Below are 17,251 nucleotides of genomic sequence, written 5' to 3' on the forward strand. Positions count from 1 at the left end.
CGAATCACAAGGTTTCATGAGCTCATTGGAGCTATGAATGTTGCTGAAAAGCATGACAACATCCTTGTGAAGAACTATAATTCGAGATCCGTAGAAACAGAGCATATTTCGGAATTCAATTATAGTCGCGCCTTGAAAAGAGGGCACTAAGAGCAAAACCCTAATCTTAGGGATACTTCTGGACATTCTGGTCCATATAATCGCTCTACTTGGGAAGGTAACCACTAAAATAGGCGGACACGAAAGTGAAGAGGTCAACGTGGAAAGAGAGAGGGAGGCAACGCCTTTGGCCATGTTGGTGGTGCCACCAACACTAAGAGTCATCTAAATGACGCTTTCAAAGCGCCTCAATCAATGAAGTCTGAGCAAAGAGATATATGTTCTCGATGTGGATTACCCGGTCATTGGGCATACATTTGTAGAGCTCGTGAAGAAATTGTCACCGCCTACAAAGCATATTGTGAAGCAAGAGAAGCTGACTATGTGGAACAAGAAGATCAAGAAGATGATCTAGAGTGAAGGGTTGAAGACTACAAATCTGGCTGGGATCAATAGATCGCCAATTCTGTCTAAGTCTTTATTTTTCCAAGAGATGTAATATGCAATTACCATATACTTTGTAGTAAATGCCAATGGTTTAGTCTTTCTTCAAAGTAGGCTCATCCAAAGTAAGTGTGATGTCTAGGAAGGTTATGAGATTAGTGGTACTTTAATGAGCCTTGCTTTATTGACATCTCTCTACTCACCTGGTCACATTTATTTTGGATTTACCGAAAGAAGTTAGACGACTACCATTGTTTTGCGTTAGCTAGCATTTGGATTAGATTCTCCTAATGGTTAAGAGACAATGATGTACTCTGTTAGCTAATGAATAAAATTTTGAGTTCTTTTCATTATGACTCCATTTTGATTCTAAGCATAGTACTTTGTGACTACGATGGCTGGGCCATCAGTATTAATTCGAGAACATTGAATAGCTCAAGTTCCCCTTGCCAAATGACACCTTGATTACTGTCACAGAAACTCTCTACGCTCCTATGGAAAATCGCCCATATGAATAGCCAACGGATTCCCTGCGAAAACACATGTAGAGAACGGAAATGAGTTCCTTTGCAATGCCTCTAATGATTGCGAACAAATGCGCATCTTAGAGAAGTTTATGTGTCTCTCTAGTGGACTGTATGTCACTATTCGAGCTATTAAATCCAATAACGTTATTAGAGAAGATCTCTTGGATTTAGACACATATTGGCTTTATCACCACAAGATAGGTCATTCTGGTCATGATATGATGATCCGTCTACCAAACACTTCACATGGACATCCTTTCTCTCGAGCGAAATGAAGCATGAATCAAAAGTTGATTCCTAGACTAAGTGTGACCGCCGCTGCTGCCTCTGGCACCGCGGTCATCCACCACTAGCCTCGGGCTGGCACAGTCCTTATCCATGAAGCCATGGATGGCGTCCATCATGGCGATGACGCCCCAGGTGATGTTGCAATCACTAACTTTGCTTCAAATAGCGTTTCAGACACTTTGCCCCAACCAAAATCCTCATTGGTTGATTTTAAGGCCTCTCGCTCATTTTACAAAGCCCGTTCCTTAGGGAAGTTAGGACTGAGACAGTCCTACGCAAAGGATATGAAAATACTCATTCTGTTCCTACATAGAATCCATGGGGATTCTATGGACTGATTCAACCAACTTGCGGACGTTTAAATATCTCATGATGTTGGTTGACACGCAAACACGCTGGTCATGTGTTGTGCCATTGTCCACTTGTAATGTTGTTTATGCTACACTCCTAGCACATTGCATATGACAACGGGCTCACTCCCTGAATCATCATATTCAGTCAATTGGATTTGACTATGTTGGAGAGTTTACATCGAAGACTTTGGATGGTTATTCCATTAGGACTGATGTTGGACATCATATTCACATGAACACACCCAAATGGTCTCGCGGAAACCACTACGATGGTAGTCCAGACATTGGTAATGCGCACCAATCTCTTTATATCTGCTTGGGGTGATGCGATATCGCATGCTGCTATGGTAATCCATCTATGACCTACCGTCACTCAATCTACCTCTGCGTTACAGCTAGTGACTGGGTACAAGTATCCTACTTACGCACATTTGAGTGAGCCATTTATGTGTAAATTGCTCTGCCACAACACTCTATGATGGGTCCTTACAGACGAATAGGCAACTCAGTTGGATTTGAGACTCCAACAATCGTTCGCCACTTAATGCCTTTTCAAGGCGATCTCCTTACCGCTAGATTTGCGGATGTCACTTTGATGAGACAGTCTTCCCGTAGTTAGGAGGAGATAAGAACATAGATGTTTAGCAGGAACGACAGGAATTGTAGTGGTCTGTCCCCACTATGTCTCATCTTGATCCCCATTAAAGTGACGAGATCACACAAATATGCTGCAAACATGCCTATAAGGATGGACGTCGCTACGAAAAGACATAGTGCCACCCTACACGGAGGTAGGCATGGCGTCAAAGCCAAAGAGAGTGGCACTCTAGCGTTACAGGACATGGCCCCAGCTAGGATGCGTGGGAGGCCCGTGGGTTTGAATGATGCTTTGGCACAACCCAATCCTTTGATCATTGACACTCAAAATCCATCTCATGAGAATCTTCCGGATTATGGTTATCGTTGGGGGACGCCTCAACGTCAAAACCTATTCCTGAGAATACAGAGCTCTTTGAAAATTACACTAGTGTACATGAGACGTGGGATAGAAACTCCATCATAATTGATGACGTAGTCATGCATTTCGTTGCGCATGAGTTTGTTGAGTTTGATGACATCAAACCACGCTCTGTTAATGAATGAATGACAACGTAGAGAAATTTGGCCTAAATGAAAAGATGAGATCCAGGTTAAGATGGATTCTCTAAAGGAAGAGGAAGGTTTTCGAGCCAGTGATGCCAACGCCTTCTGACATAAAACCTATTGACTAATGAGTATTCATTAGAAAGCGTGATGAGAAAAAGAGATGGCAATCTCACCTTATGACACAAGGCTTCTCATAAAAACGCCCTGGAATCTACTACGATTAGACATATTCTCTCGTAATGGATGTCATTGCACTCTACTATCTTGTCAGTTTGGTAGTTTCCAAATAACTGATCATACATATTACAAATGTGGTCAACACGTATCTCTATGAGGATCTAGATACGGAATATACATGAAGGTTCATGGTGGATGATAGGAGCATAAATGCGACAAATATAATGTGTAACCTTTATACTTTTCTTAGATATTTCCTTTAAAAAGTCAGTTTTAACTTTGTTTTCTTTTTAGGTAGTTCGTGGAGTGGTTCAAGAGAAATAAGTGCTTAAAGGGAGCAACGAAGCATGGATCATGAAGTATTGATGCAGAGGAATAAGTTTGATCAACCTTTTGGCTAGAAATTAAAAGGGAATTCCATGGGAAAAGTTGTGCAAAACAGTTGCTGCAAAGCAGAAAACTGCAGTTTCAGAATCAGCTTTCTGAGAACTATTTTGAGGAGCAATTCTTGCATTCTTCTAGATGCATCTTTGAAGAAAGGGCAGCGAACCTTAAAGAGATGATGTTATACTTCAACAAGAACCAAATAACTGGTCAGAAGTGTCAACAAAGCAGTAGGAAACCAAGCTCAAAGTAGGCTTCCCGATAAGGCAGAAACTGTCAGCTTTTCACGAAGCTTTTTGGGAGATCTTTTCGGGCAACTTTCTTGGAGTTTTTGCAGAAGGTTATTGATCAATCTAGAATATATGATGTCATAGAGCACATGGGAGTCAAGAACCATCCAGAAAATTGGCAAAACTAAGTTGTTCCTTGTCCAAGAAGGAAGCTTTAGAGACAGAAATTGAATCCTAGTCAAAACAGGGTATTTTGGCCTAGACTTTTCTTTTGACGGATTTCTTGAGCATTTTTGGAAGGTTATTGATGCTGCAAATATGAAGGAGAGCCCTAGAATGATTCCTCAAGATTTTGGGAAGATTACTATGGCTTGAAAATTATTTAATTGTGCACTAATTAGAGGAATCCTCAAGCAACTAGGGGAGGCTTTCAAAGCAGAATTGGAAAAGGAAACTTAGGCTGTGTATTCCATACATATAAAGGCTCTGAACACGTTGAAAACAACAGATCTACAGCGCCATCTTCCGTCTAAAAACCCTAGTTCACAAAGTCTAAACTTCCTCAACTTCAAGAAGCAAAAACCGTGCACACCATCATCCATCTTCATCAAGCTTTGCCGTGTACCATCTTGAAGGGAGTTCTTGCATCCAAGGCTGCCTAAAAGTGAATTCGTGGCTCTCATCTTCTCTCCTTTACGGTTTTTACTTTCTTGTAATTCAAACTCATATGTTTTTAGTTGAGAATTTTAAGACAATGTGTGGCTAATTCACTTTTGTTAGGGGTGAGGTTTGAAGCCCCTAAGATATGTTTTTGACAATATTTTGATTCCTAGTTTCATGATTGCTTTGTTGTGAATCTGTTTATTTGGTTTTGTTTACAGATAACTCTTACATGTTTATGTTTTATGAATGCACACATAAAATATTATGATCATGTGAGTGGGGCTAGAAATAGGTATTTTAATCTCCAAAACGGTTAATAATGTTTGTTTCAATGGTAGTAAAACCTATAGGACAATAGGTGAAACCAAATAAAATGGATTGCATGCTATTCCACACTAGTTTTGTATACTTGTTTCGATCAAACTTCCACATGTGATTAATGCTTAGAATAAATTGTTGATAGGATAGCGTTCTATACCTTGATTGTTTATTCTAAAAGCTTAGTAATGGTGCGTTCATCTTGCTTAAGTAATCTAGGGAAGTAATAAGAACTTATGTATGCGTTCATGGTTTGTTCTTGATTGAAACATTTTTAATGACTTAGCAATTGAAACTAGGATGATAAATTTGTCTCAAGCATATTTTGGTGGTGGATTTCCGAGTTCCTAACATCTTCATCCATATCTTTCAAACCTTAAACTCAAATTGGTTTTCTTTTCTTTGTTTTCTGTTTATTTTCGTTAAAAACCCAAAAACCCCAAATCAGTTTCGTTATTAGGATTGCAGTGCCCTCTTCTATCCCCTCTCTGACCCTCCATCTTTCTTTCTTCTTTTCTAGTGTGTGACGATTTCTTTAGTGTTAGTTTTGTTTTCTTTTCTTTTGTGTGATTAATATAGTTACCCTCAATCTCCGGCTTGAACCATCCCTGGTTACTCTATATTGCTAACGACTACATCTTGCAGGGTTAAATTGAGCGTCTATTTTGGGCGTATCAGTGGACTTCATTTACCCATGTCAAGTGGCTCTAGACCACGGAGCGCGTTTGCAATAACGTTGAAACGCTCACTAAAATGACTACTTCATTAGGAAGGGATATGCCTGCGCATTTGCATAACAAGTTTCGGATTCTATCGCGGTTCATGTTGGACATGATCTTCATTAGAAGCCCTTAAAGAGTTAAGGGAAACTGCTGAACACTTGAAATCCAAGTTTAAGATGAAGGATTTTGGGAGAACACGATTATGTCTCAGTTTGGAACTTGAGCATCATGTTGATAGATGCTTAGGCATTTTGACAAGGTCAAGCCTCCAAGCACCCCCATGATCGTCCGTAGTCTTGATCCTGAAAATAATCATCTTCGTCCAAAGGATGATGACAAAGATGTGCTAGAGGCAGGAGTGTCTTACTTAAGTACAATAGGCGCATTATTATACTTAGCTCAATGCACAAAATCAGACATCTCATTTGCAGTAAACTTGTTAGCTAAGATATAGCTCTGCGCCAACTTGACGTCATTGGATTGGTGTAAAAGATATCTTTCGGTACTTGAGATGTACGATTGATAGGGGCTTGTTCTATCCCTATAGAGAGACGATGAATTTGGACCCATCACACACTAGGAACACCGCTAACACTGGCCTGCGTCCACTATCCCCATCCCAAAACGATAAGTGTTTTGGAAGGTTTTGCTGATGTTGTGTATCTCTCTGACCCACACAAAGGTCATTCCCAAACTGGTTAAGTGTTCACCATGGGTAAAGACCATGATATCTTGGAGGTCTACAGAAATAGACCCTAGTCACTATATCTTCGAACAATGCAGAGATCATTGTTCTTCACGAAGTGGTTCGTGAATGTATATGGATTGGATCCATAATTACGCATGTTCGAATAATTGTGGTTTGAAGTCTACCACAGATGAGCCTACGAGCATTTAGGATAATACTGCTTGTTTTGAACAAACGAAGCAAGGCTACATCAAAAGCGACAACGCCAAGCATAATCAGCAACAACAGACTCTCCTCAAGAACAAAGTGAACTAGGTTCAATCTGAGGATAGTGTGGCAGACTTGTTCTCTAAGTCATTGCCTAAATTCCACTTTTGAGAAACATGTTGGTAGCATCGTTTGAGGAAGTTATCTGAACTCCCATGACCGTTTTCATCAGGGGGAGATGCAGACATCATAGGGAGATGTCTACATGTATGGTTTCAAAACGTGAAGGGTATGTTGTACTTTTTTTCCCTTTCGACCGAGGTTATTTTTGTCCCACAAGGTTTGTTACTCGGTAAGGTTTTTAATGAAGCAACGAGATGAGCACCACGTTTGGGCGACACAAGGGGGAGTGTTCAAGTAAATTCAAAATATGTGTCTGGCCCAAACTCGAGGTTAGTTGCTCTAGTTGAAATATGGTTTATATTAGAGATATTCTCAGAGAATCTTAGGAGATATCCAATCAATGTACGATTATGTTTCCATGTACAACTCTATCTCTATGCTTGTAATTCTCTATATAAAGAGACTTCTATTATCAATGAAAGTACTATTCAATTCTCTCCCAATTTAGTTTTTTTCTTAAACACATAACTATTTATTTCTTGTTACTAAGAAAAAAAAAATGGACACACAGAGGCATTCGTTAATGAGCACATAGGTCATATACAGCTACTATTCCCCAAAAGCAAAAAAAAAAAACTCTAACCATAACCCCAAAACCACCTAAGAGCAACTCTAACAGCTTCCCCATATTTTGATTTATCTATACTTTAGGGAAAAATGAACTTCTTTTGCTCCAACAGATTCCCTATAACTACCCCTATTTTAGGGAAAGTGAGAAAAGAGAAAACCAAATTCCCTATATTTGCAGCAATCTCAAAAATTTTAAGGAAGAATATGGAGATTTTAGAGATACCCTAAAAGGATGTTGGAACTCAGACTTCAAGCATCGGTCCTCAAGGAAATTCTGGTGTTCATGGAGACGATGAAGGTGAATGGCGAGCAATTCATCGAGACGATGAAGGTGTATGGCATCAACTATTGCTCGCGAACTGAGCTCGTTGGTTGTTGGCCAACCGAGCTCTTCGATTGCTCGCCAACCGAGCTCTGCCTCCAAGCCTTGGATCCCAGCTATTTGTCTCTGGTGGCCTTGCGGCTCAGACCTGACGCCTTCAAGCACTACCAATGCGATCGGCCCATCTCTTTGGGAATTGTCCTCCCAAGCATGGCCAAGATCCTCAACTTTGCGGTAAACGACGACGACGTCACCATCAGGCTGACGATGGTGATAATAGTGGTACTGTTACCTTCATGTTCGAAAGTGACACTACTTTTTACTATGCGATGCAACTGAGGAAAATCGAGAAGGATTATTACTTTGATATTCCAGAGTCTCATAAATACCAAGCAACTGTTAGGATGCCTTCGGCTAAGTTTGTCAGGATAATCAAAAGCTTGATTGATGGTCATGGTCGTTAGGGGCGAACCTTTTATCAGGCCTGACGGGGTCCAGACCCCCCCCCCCCCCCCCCCCCCCGGGCTTTTTCACTTGGCTCTTAATTAATTATGCTTAAGCTTTATAATGAAAACAGCAAAAGTTGAGTTTGCTAAGGAAAATCTGCTACTGGACCCCCTCCCCAAGCTCTTTAACAACTTAGGTGAGTACTGATAAAAATAGTAGTAGTATTTGATTGATTGACCATAGGAATATTTGGGATTATGATAAATAACATAACCATAAATAAATATACAGAAATAAAGGATGATTAGTGATTAATTCTTTTTTTTTTCCTTATTTGCTGATCGTCAAATTAGTTTTGATACTTGGTTGATTAAAAGTTGTCTTATCTTTATTTATTGAGCTGTTCATTCGAGTTATCATTGGTTTAGTTTTAATTATTGGCTTATGAATTATATACTACATAATTTATTAAATTATTGTTATAGTTGTATTTATTTACAAACAAATTTTTTATAATAATTTATTTCCGATAATTTATACTTCTATCTGGACGCCTCTTAAATCCTGGTTCCGCCCCTGATGGTCGTGATGATATTTTTAGGATCCAGTGAAGAGGTGAAGTTCCGTACAAGCGGCCTCGAGGGGGTTATTTTATCACATTGTTTTCTGCAGGCAGAACAATAGTATTGGCTGTATTGCTAGTGTGGATGACAAGCCTGAAGAAGAAGAAGAAGAAGAAGAAGAAGTAACAGTTATAGAAATGAACGAGCCGGTTTCGATCGAATATCAGTTGAGCTGCTTGAAGCCGTTTACAGAAGCTAGCCCGCTGTCAAACACATTTAGGATTAACTTGTCTCGGCAGCTGCCAGTTGTGGTTGACTACAAAATTGCAAAGACGAGTTATTTTAGGTTCTACTTGACTCCTATAGTCAAGGACGAGGACGGACGGCGTCCCTAGGTAGTTTAAAATATTTTCTTTATATATTAGGTACTGTGCTTTGATTGAAAACAATTTACTTTTGGAGCAGTGTTTGCTGGTGAGGAGGGTGTGACTTACGAGAAAGACGAAAAAAGAATGGAGGATTTTCGGTGACCTTGAGGTTTTGTTTTGTATTGTGCACTGATGTTTACTCTGATAGGAAAATCATCATTGGGGAGACAAACAATTTGGATATTTGGATTTGGAAAGAACTTGGCTGACCAGCCCTGGTCAGGAGGGGCTGACCACAGCCACTAACAATCTGACAGCTGTCTTTTTTTTTTTTTTTTTTTTTTTTTTTTTGCCCCTTTCCCTTTCGGTTCTCCTTCTTCAGTTCTTCCTCTTCCTCTTTTTCTTCTTCCTCTTCCTCTTCCTCTTCCTCACTGTCCTTCGAAAACCCACTAACAACCGAAGGCGGCTCCACGGTGCTCGCCGCCACGGTGACAGTTGTAACCACCTCCTCCGACGCGGTGGTCGTAGCCTCCCATTCCTCCTCGATCACCGACCGAGACGAAGCCGGCACAAAAGGGTCCTAGAAATCCCACGTGGACGACGGCGACGGTGGAGGCTGTGGAGGTCCACGTGGTCTCGGAGCTTGGGCTCCGCGGAGGAGGCGGAGTCGGTTGAAGCGGAGTCTGTGGGGTTGAGGCTGCGGCGGCGAGTGGTGGGTGTGGTTGTTGAGGTGGTGGGACTGGTGTTGGGTTGGGTGGGTGGGGTGGTGCTGGTGGTGGAGGGTAGTGTTCGGCATTTGAAAATTGGAGCAGAGCAGCACGGGGAAGAGGAAGAGGAAGAAGAACAAGAGGAAGAGGAAGAACTGAAGAAGGAGAACCGAAAGGGAAAGGGGCAAAAAAAAAAAAAAAAAAAAAAAAAGACAGCTGTCAGATTGTTAGTGGCTGTGGTCAGCCCCTCCTGACCAGGGCTGGTCAGCCAAGTTCTTTCCTTTGGATTTGGGAGGCATTTCTCTCAAAATCTTTAGATTGTAATTTTGTGGCCGATAAAGTGACATGTTATGTTGTTTATTTGGTTCAAAAATAGTCCTAATTGGCTTATGAATTGCATTGTTCCTAATCTGTTTAGTCTTATTCAAATGTTAATGATCAAGTGTGCATATGCAGTCATTGTAATTTTCGGCGATCTTAATACTATATTATATATATAATTATATATTGTCATCATCCATGAAATTAAAAAAAGTATAATTGTGTGTTTTTTTCAATCAGTAAGCACATATATATCGTTTTTATTAGTCTGTTATAATTATACTAGCTAGCAGAGATGAATGATTATGGTTAATTAGGGATGGTTTCTTCATAGCGTTTCTACTTTTGTAGTCAACTTGCCATTACTGCCAATCATGATGCAAAGCCTGAAGAAGAAGAAGCAATGTTTATAGAGATGATTGAGCCAGTTTCGAAGACATATGATCTGAGCTACTTGTTGTCCCTTACAAAAGCAAGCCCATTGATTGACAAAGACAGTAAGCATTACCTTGTCTAAGGAGCTGCCTGGTGTGCTTTAGTATAAGATTGACTAGTAATAATGGCTTCTACCTGGTTCCAGCCACTTCCCGTGCAAGCAAATCCCTAACTAGTTTAGCATCTTCTCTGTAACCATTGCTTTTTTTATTGAAATACACATTGTGGTCTGACCTTAAAAAAAAAAAAAAAAAAAAAGGGATCGTTAATTGAATTTATTCCAACATTAACTTTTTTCTTGCCTAAAATATTAAGGTGATTTTACCATTTGATGACTACAAATCATTTGAGAAAAGCAAAGAATTTTTTTTCTAGTCACTTGGTGTGGTATTAGTTCTGTAGATAGTAGCTAGACAATGACATGTTAGAGACAATGGCATGAAAGATACGTCCATCTAATTAATATGTATACAAATTTCAAGCTAGCAATGGAAGAAACAACCAAACACAAGAAACAATATGAATGTGCGCACAAAAGAAGTTCCTCTAGTTCCATGTGAGGCTGGAGAAGCAGGAGGAGGAGATGAACTCTTTTCATGATCCACTCTTGTGAACACTTCCATTGCACTGATGATCGGAGGTAGGGTAGAGCTACTAGCCGATGCCAATGTCACGTTAATTGTGGTACCCTCGACGATCACAGGGTATAATGTGATCACCTTGCATTTAGTGAACTCAAGTGTCACTGTGGATTTCATTTGACCATTGATGTTGATCTGAATTATTCTGGTGTCGCCTGGTTTAGGTAGGCTTGTCGTTTCGGTAAAATAGAGCACAAAGTAAGCTGACTGGGGGGTTGTTTGCGAGAGGCTAACGGGCAAGGTTATTGGATGGGTAAGGTCTATTGATTCTATGGCCGTGCGCAACACTGAAATAGGAGGGTCATTTTCTGGGGAGAGTATATCTGGTAAGGTAGAAACTTCGTTGCAGTTTGGCGGAGTTGTTCCTCGTGTCCATATTCGGTTATAGTTTTCTGATAATAACCCTGTGAACCTGAACATCAATCAAAATTCAACATTAACTTCTGGATATTTCTTAGCTAGTTTTACATGACATATTCTCATAACATGTATGCGACACTCACTGTCATATGATATGAGTCGTATCAAGACAGTTTGATAGTCTATTGTAATGGCAATATCATGCAAATGTTTGTAAAGAAGATACGCTAATTAGTTCAAATGTGTATACTTACGTACTGAATAATTTAGGATTTGAGCAAATACCTTATTTCATCACCACCAAAGTTTATCCTGGATACTAAATCGAAAGTGTTGTTTGTCTCCATCTTAGAGTACAATGGATTAAAAGGAGCCAATAACGGAACAGCTTCTATTGAAGAAATAAAGGGAACCCCTCCATCCTTAACTTGCACAACGCAAAGACTAATAGAACCTAACCCTTGAGTTTCATACAAGGCTTCATGATACATTGGCCCTTCTCCCAGAGTTGATGTTTTGACCGTCGACCATTTTTGACCATCGATATGAATATCGAACGATGGAGGGTTTGAGAGACCATCATAGTTGCCATAGTAGAACCCAACCCGAATCAGGTAGCGTACGGTTTGCTTATCGACTGGCAAAGCATAGCAATTTTGTGGTGTCCGATTTGGGAATGAACGGAGGGTGTTCATTTCTTCAAGTGATTGCTTTTGTGGAATTTCTTTGTTGATGCCCGTTTGGATCAAATCATTGTCTGTGACCCATGTCAGTAAGTTTGTGGGATCTACACGTACAACATTGTTCCCGCAATCGATGTTCAACCATCCAATAGTGACTGAAGAGTGATTAAAATAGAACTTAATCGACCAATCATGTACATTTTAATCAAAAGTTCATAACCTATTAACAAATCACTAATAAAAGAAACTAACTTAATCACATATTATTCCCTTAAATGCAACTTTCCTAAACCCTAAGCATGAAATTGATCCTGAACTCGGTGACACTAGGATGTTGAAAAAATATATATATTTATTTTAATTTTTTTGGTTCAAATTAAAAATTTAACAAGAAGATAACGAAGACTAACTTTGCTGTAAGAAAATACATAGTAGCTTTTCATATGCCTACAGTCCTAAAGTACGTTGTTGTTACCACAAAGCTAAAATAAATAATATGCATATTTATATGAATTTCAATTCAGCTGAGACAAGCAAGAGGCAGAACTAGTTTGTAATTTGATGATAGCTATCCAAAAGAGAAAACAGAAACAGAAAACAAGAAACAGGGTTTGTACGTGTTATATATGTCGGAGTCTAATAATTTACGTACTCTGAGAAGAAGCTTCGAGCAGATAAAAAGCCAGAAGCACCACTACTGCTGTCCAGGATTTTTTATTCCTCATGAAGATAGGCTTAATTGAATTTGTGAAATCGGAGAGCTGCACCAGCCCTTTGATGGAGTGCTTCTCAAGATTATCAAAATTAACATATATAAATAAAAAAATAAAAGATATCAAATTAAGCTCCCTTTGATATCTCCACCCGGGGACCCTTTAGTTTCATCGGTCACTGTCAAAACGGGCCGGCTTCATATACTGATATACATATACAAGAAATACCAAAAATAACCATGTTTTCCGGCAAGTTGGAACTGTATCAAGTTTTGCACATCGACTAGCTGTTATTACAATGCCAACCATGGCATGCATATCCATCAACGAAAATTTTGATTTGCTTTTGTTAATTGTTACTTTTTCGTATGTGACAAGTTTAACAGATATTCCGAGGAATCATAGTTTTTTTTAGTAGCCATTAGCCAACAACAATTTTGGGATGCAAGCAGAAATTCTGTCCACTACTCTACATTCTTAAAAAAAAAACAGAGAGAGATCTCGCTCTTTCTTCTCTACAGCAGCTGTCAACCCCTAAGGTTTTAAATATCAGTATCTCCATATGTATCGGTACTTTGAAAAAAGGAGATATCGGAAATATCGGGGATACAGGGTAACAAAATGTCGTTTTTGAAAAAAGTCAATTTATTATAAATTTAGAGCTACATATAAATACATATGAATGTCAACTTCATCTACATCCAAAAAGAGACTCTAGGCGGTTGAAAAGCCGCTCGCTGGTTTACATTCGTTATTCCTCACTTTTTCAAGATGCATAGCCAAAATTTAATACTCCGTACTCTGCACTCTCTTCTCATCATGTCATCCATATATGGTTCCTTGACTTCTTTCTGCAATGTCATTTGGCCTCATTTGAATAATTGAACCTTTATGGCTTGATTTTCTTTCTATTATTCAACTATAGAGTTACAAACTACATACGGAGTTACAGACATAGTCACAGACTACACAGTACCAAATCTCTCCTCACACAGATTTGCATTTAGACTTTTAGAGAATCACTTCTCACCTAATATAGCTTTAAAGGTATTTCTCCTCTCCTAGATTCGCCTTGAGGGGATTTTTTTTCCTCACCTAGATTTGCCTTGAGGGGATTTTCTAGTCACCTAGATTCACCTTGAGGGGATTTCTCCTCACTCAGATTTGCCTTTAAGAGATCTCTCTTCACACGAATTTTCATGTAGAGAATTACTGATTTTTTTTTTTTACCTAAAATTTTACAGATATTTCTTCACTTTGTCGGGGATATATCGCAAATATATAATATATCGGGGATATTTGACGATGTCGGAGAAATTTGGCAGAAACGGTAAAAGATAAGATATTTACCCCCTAGATATATCGGTCCGTAAAAAAAAAAGAGATATCGGGGGACATATCGGAAATATCGCAGATATTTAAAACCTTGGTCAACCCTAGGGTTGCGTCTTCCAGCAATGATGGTGCTCGTGTTATCTGGATTCCGAGTTCTCTGAACGATGCATGAGAGCCAGAATGCATGAGAGCCAGTGCAACTAGCGCTAAAAGCCAAACCTTTACAAGCAGTAACAACTGTAGGAGCAGAATAATTTGCTTCCAAGACGACCCAATACTTGAGCACACCATGAAAAGTCATTTTTTGAATTGGCTTTGCCGACCCGAACCCAAAGGACCCTTTCCTTTAGTAATAGCTCGTGAAGCAGAACTAGTTTTGATTTTAGAGTTGGAAGTCCGAGAGGAGGCCACAACTAAAGAAATGCAATCACCAACATCTTGGAGAGGTCCCATCGGAGTTTCAATGGAAGAGGGATGTGATGTAGTAAGAGATTTCTTTGTCCTCAGAGAAGTCAGAAGATGATCATCAGATAAAACCAAGTTTTCCTTCGCCAAACCCGATTTCATGGTCTTTGAGTGGGCTGCCTTCTTTAAATTAACACGATGAGAAGAGAAAGATTCACTATGAGAAACAATAGGTACTTCCACCAAACCCGAATTGAGATGAAATGGATCCGAAAAAGAAGAAGCAATAACTAGCAAAGAAGAATGTGATTTTCCAATTGTAGCAGGGATAAGAGCAGCCATAGAATCAATTTGCTGCGTTGAGAATGTGCCAGCAGATTGTCCATGTGGTGTTAAAAAGCCATGTGACTTTTCAAAAGGGCCTGAAATAGATTGGAGCTGAGTGGGAAAATAAGAGCCCAATATAGAAGTAGAAGAGGGTTGATTAGAAGAGGCCCATGAAATCTGACAAGAATGAAAACCACTCTGCACACTCCGGTCGTGTTTGTTACATGGGATTGGATGGGATTGGACATCCTTATGTAGTCTAAACCCAGTTATCCCATGTTTGGCAGCAAATAGGACTATTTTTAATGAAACTCCATAGTCCCAACAGTAGCCCCAACACCTTCTACCACAAACCCACCAAAAACCATGGGATTGTGCAAGCCTCCTTCTACTCTTCGCAGAGGAGCTCTCTATGGTAGCCAGGGCTCTCTCCGAGTCGCATTTCTTGAAGTCGGTGAGAGTGTTGATCAGCATCTCCGGCGCTCCGGCGGAAGAAAGAATATCACAGACCAACAATCAAGCCTGGCAGAAACCCATCTCCTGAAGACTACCCGCTGCACTGCACAGTCACTTCCGCGGGACCGCCACCATCCTCGTCACGCCATTGACAAACATCACCCATCCCAATCAACCCCCTCCCAGATCAGATCCATTAGACCAAACAGGGTCGGATCATTTCGATCAGATCTGAGTACAATCGATCTCATTCCTGCCAACACCGACACAAGCTCGTGACCACAGGTGAAACAAACATCACCTCCTAGTATAATCGTCACTAACTGCTGGTAACCGCTCACTATGCACCACCACCAAATCTGCGCCGGTTGCAACATGACTAATTCCGACATCAGCTCCGCCATGAAAAACCGCCAAACCAACAAAAAAGGATTGAGAATTGGGAGGACTGAATCCCGGCAACATTAGTGAAGTATTGCGAAGGGAAGAGCTAAATGGAAAATCCGCCGGATTAATTGGATGTTCTCCACACTTAGGGCAGCAACTAGTTGAATGAAAGAGGACACCATAAAAATAGCAGAACTCTGGTAGAAGTTCATACTAAAACTCCACCTCTAAATCTCCAATGTCTTCTTGAGTCACAGTAGTCCGTTGGAGTAGAGGCTAATTAACATCCACACGAACTCGGATACGAAGAGTACTTCCAATACAGTCAAAATCATTGTCATGGTCGACATCAATGTACAGACCAAGAATGTCCCCAATGCGTTTCGCCAATGGATTTAAGGCATCCATTTGAAAATATTATTTCTGTTCTTGCAGCTGGTACATGTTTGACAAAGAATCAACAACACTACTTGATTCTATCGGATAATTAACCAAGTGAACAACTTTAGCTCTTTAACCTAGAGTGGTGAGAGAGGGAGAGAGAGTTGAGAGATGTGTTAGGATTAGAATATAGGTCAAAAGGGTTTTTAGCTTAATTCCTTAAGTTTAGTGAGCCAAACAAAAAAAAAATTAGGTTTTGAGGATTTGTGTCAAAGGTTCTCTTTGTGGGATCCGGCTTCTCCTACAAAATGCCAAAATCTATAGTTTTTGTGAAGTTCGCAAGATCTAGATGTTCCAATTAAAGCTTTTCCTTTCGCACATTTTTTGTAACAGATCAAGGATAAGTCTACTACTTAGGAACTTATGAAGTGTAAAGGAATTCATTCTCTTGATTTGAGAACACTTTGAATTAATGATGTAAATTACATGTTCATCATTTGACTGTCTAGGATCTATATGTTATGTGGAAGACTATTAGGCTAAAAAGAGAACTACATGCAAGGACAAGAAATGATGAGACTAACATGCAATGGAGAAGCTACATTGGAGTAGAGGAGCTGAGCTTTTACCTTCTCTAATGAACACTTCAATGGCATTGACCATTGAAGGTTATTGAAGATTTGGTGATATAGTCAAGATATGGTTAACTTGCAATTTACGTTTGTGCATGTGGTATTGCAAAGCAAGCATGGTGCTGCTGCTGCAGCATGGCACAAATAGTCTTCTCTCATTCAATGGAGTTTCAAGCATGGTGTCCTTTCTTATTGACTTTCTTCTACTGTAATCAGTTTAGGTAGGATTCACACTATTCAAGTAGTGTGAATCCTCTTAGTCTTATTTCTCTTTTATTTGTCTATATATTTACTCATTCATGGGAGTAGTGTGAATCCTCTTAGTCTTATTTCTCTTTTATTTGTCTATATATTTACTCATTCATGTAAATGTTACAACACAATTCAATACAAAGAAAAATTGCACCATCCATTTGTGTTTTTTCTACAAAGGTACGTAGGTTGGACTTAATTACTACCCGAGGCCAATGTCACATAATTGATTGTAGGACCTACGGCAATCACAAGGTAGATGGTGACCATCTTGCACTTGATCGAGTAATTCTAGTGTCACTTTGGACTTCATCTCGCCATCGATGTAGACCTGAATTATTCTGAAGTCGCCCGTTCTTAAGGTTGTCCTTTCAGTGAAGTAGAGCACAGTAGAAGCCGATTGAGGGGGTGGTTGTCGTTTTTGATAGATCAACGGATAAGATGATTGTTTCGACCCTCAATTTCGTTTGATTTTCTTTTTTGTTTTGTAAATCATTTGTTTGGATCTGAATCTCAC

The 17,251-nt window shown here is 39.7% G+C and overlaps 2 protein-coding genes across 2 annotated transcripts; one reads left to right on the forward strand and one right to left on the reverse strand.

Moving 5' to 3' along the window:
- Positions 1–7,231: 7,231 nt before the first annotated feature.
- Positions 7,232–8,726, forward strand: LOC112170247 (proliferating cell nuclear antigen). Its single transcript, XM_024307460.1, has 2 exons — positions 7,232–7,608; positions 8,441–8,726. The coding sequence occupies exons 1-2, from the start codon at positions 7,232–7,234 to the stop codon at positions 8,724–8,726; spliced, it is 663 nt and encodes a 220-aa protein (XP_024163228.1).
- Positions 8,727–10,617: 1,891 nt separating this feature from the next.
- Positions 10,618–12,017, reverse strand: LOC112170253 (probable LRR receptor-like serine/threonine-protein kinase At1g05700). The gene is made up of 2 exons (XM_024307471.2): positions 11,449–12,017; positions 10,618–11,215 (listed from the first exon to the last, which is right to left on the reverse strand). Exons 1-2 carry the CDS (start codon positions 11,856–11,858, stop codon positions 10,645–10,647), a joined length of 981 nt encoding a protein of 326 aa, XP_024163239.2. The 5' UTR covers positions 11,859–12,017; the 3' UTR covers positions 10,618–10,644.
- Positions 12,018–17,251: the final 5,234 nt, after the last annotated feature.

Source organism: Rosa chinensis, chromosome 1 (assembly GCF_002994745.2).
Source record: "Rosa chinensis cultivar Old Blush chromosome 1, RchiOBHm-V2, whole genome shotgun sequence".
Taxonomy (NCBI): domain Eukaryota; kingdom Viridiplantae; phylum Streptophyta; class Magnoliopsida; order Rosales; family Rosaceae; genus Rosa; species Rosa chinensis.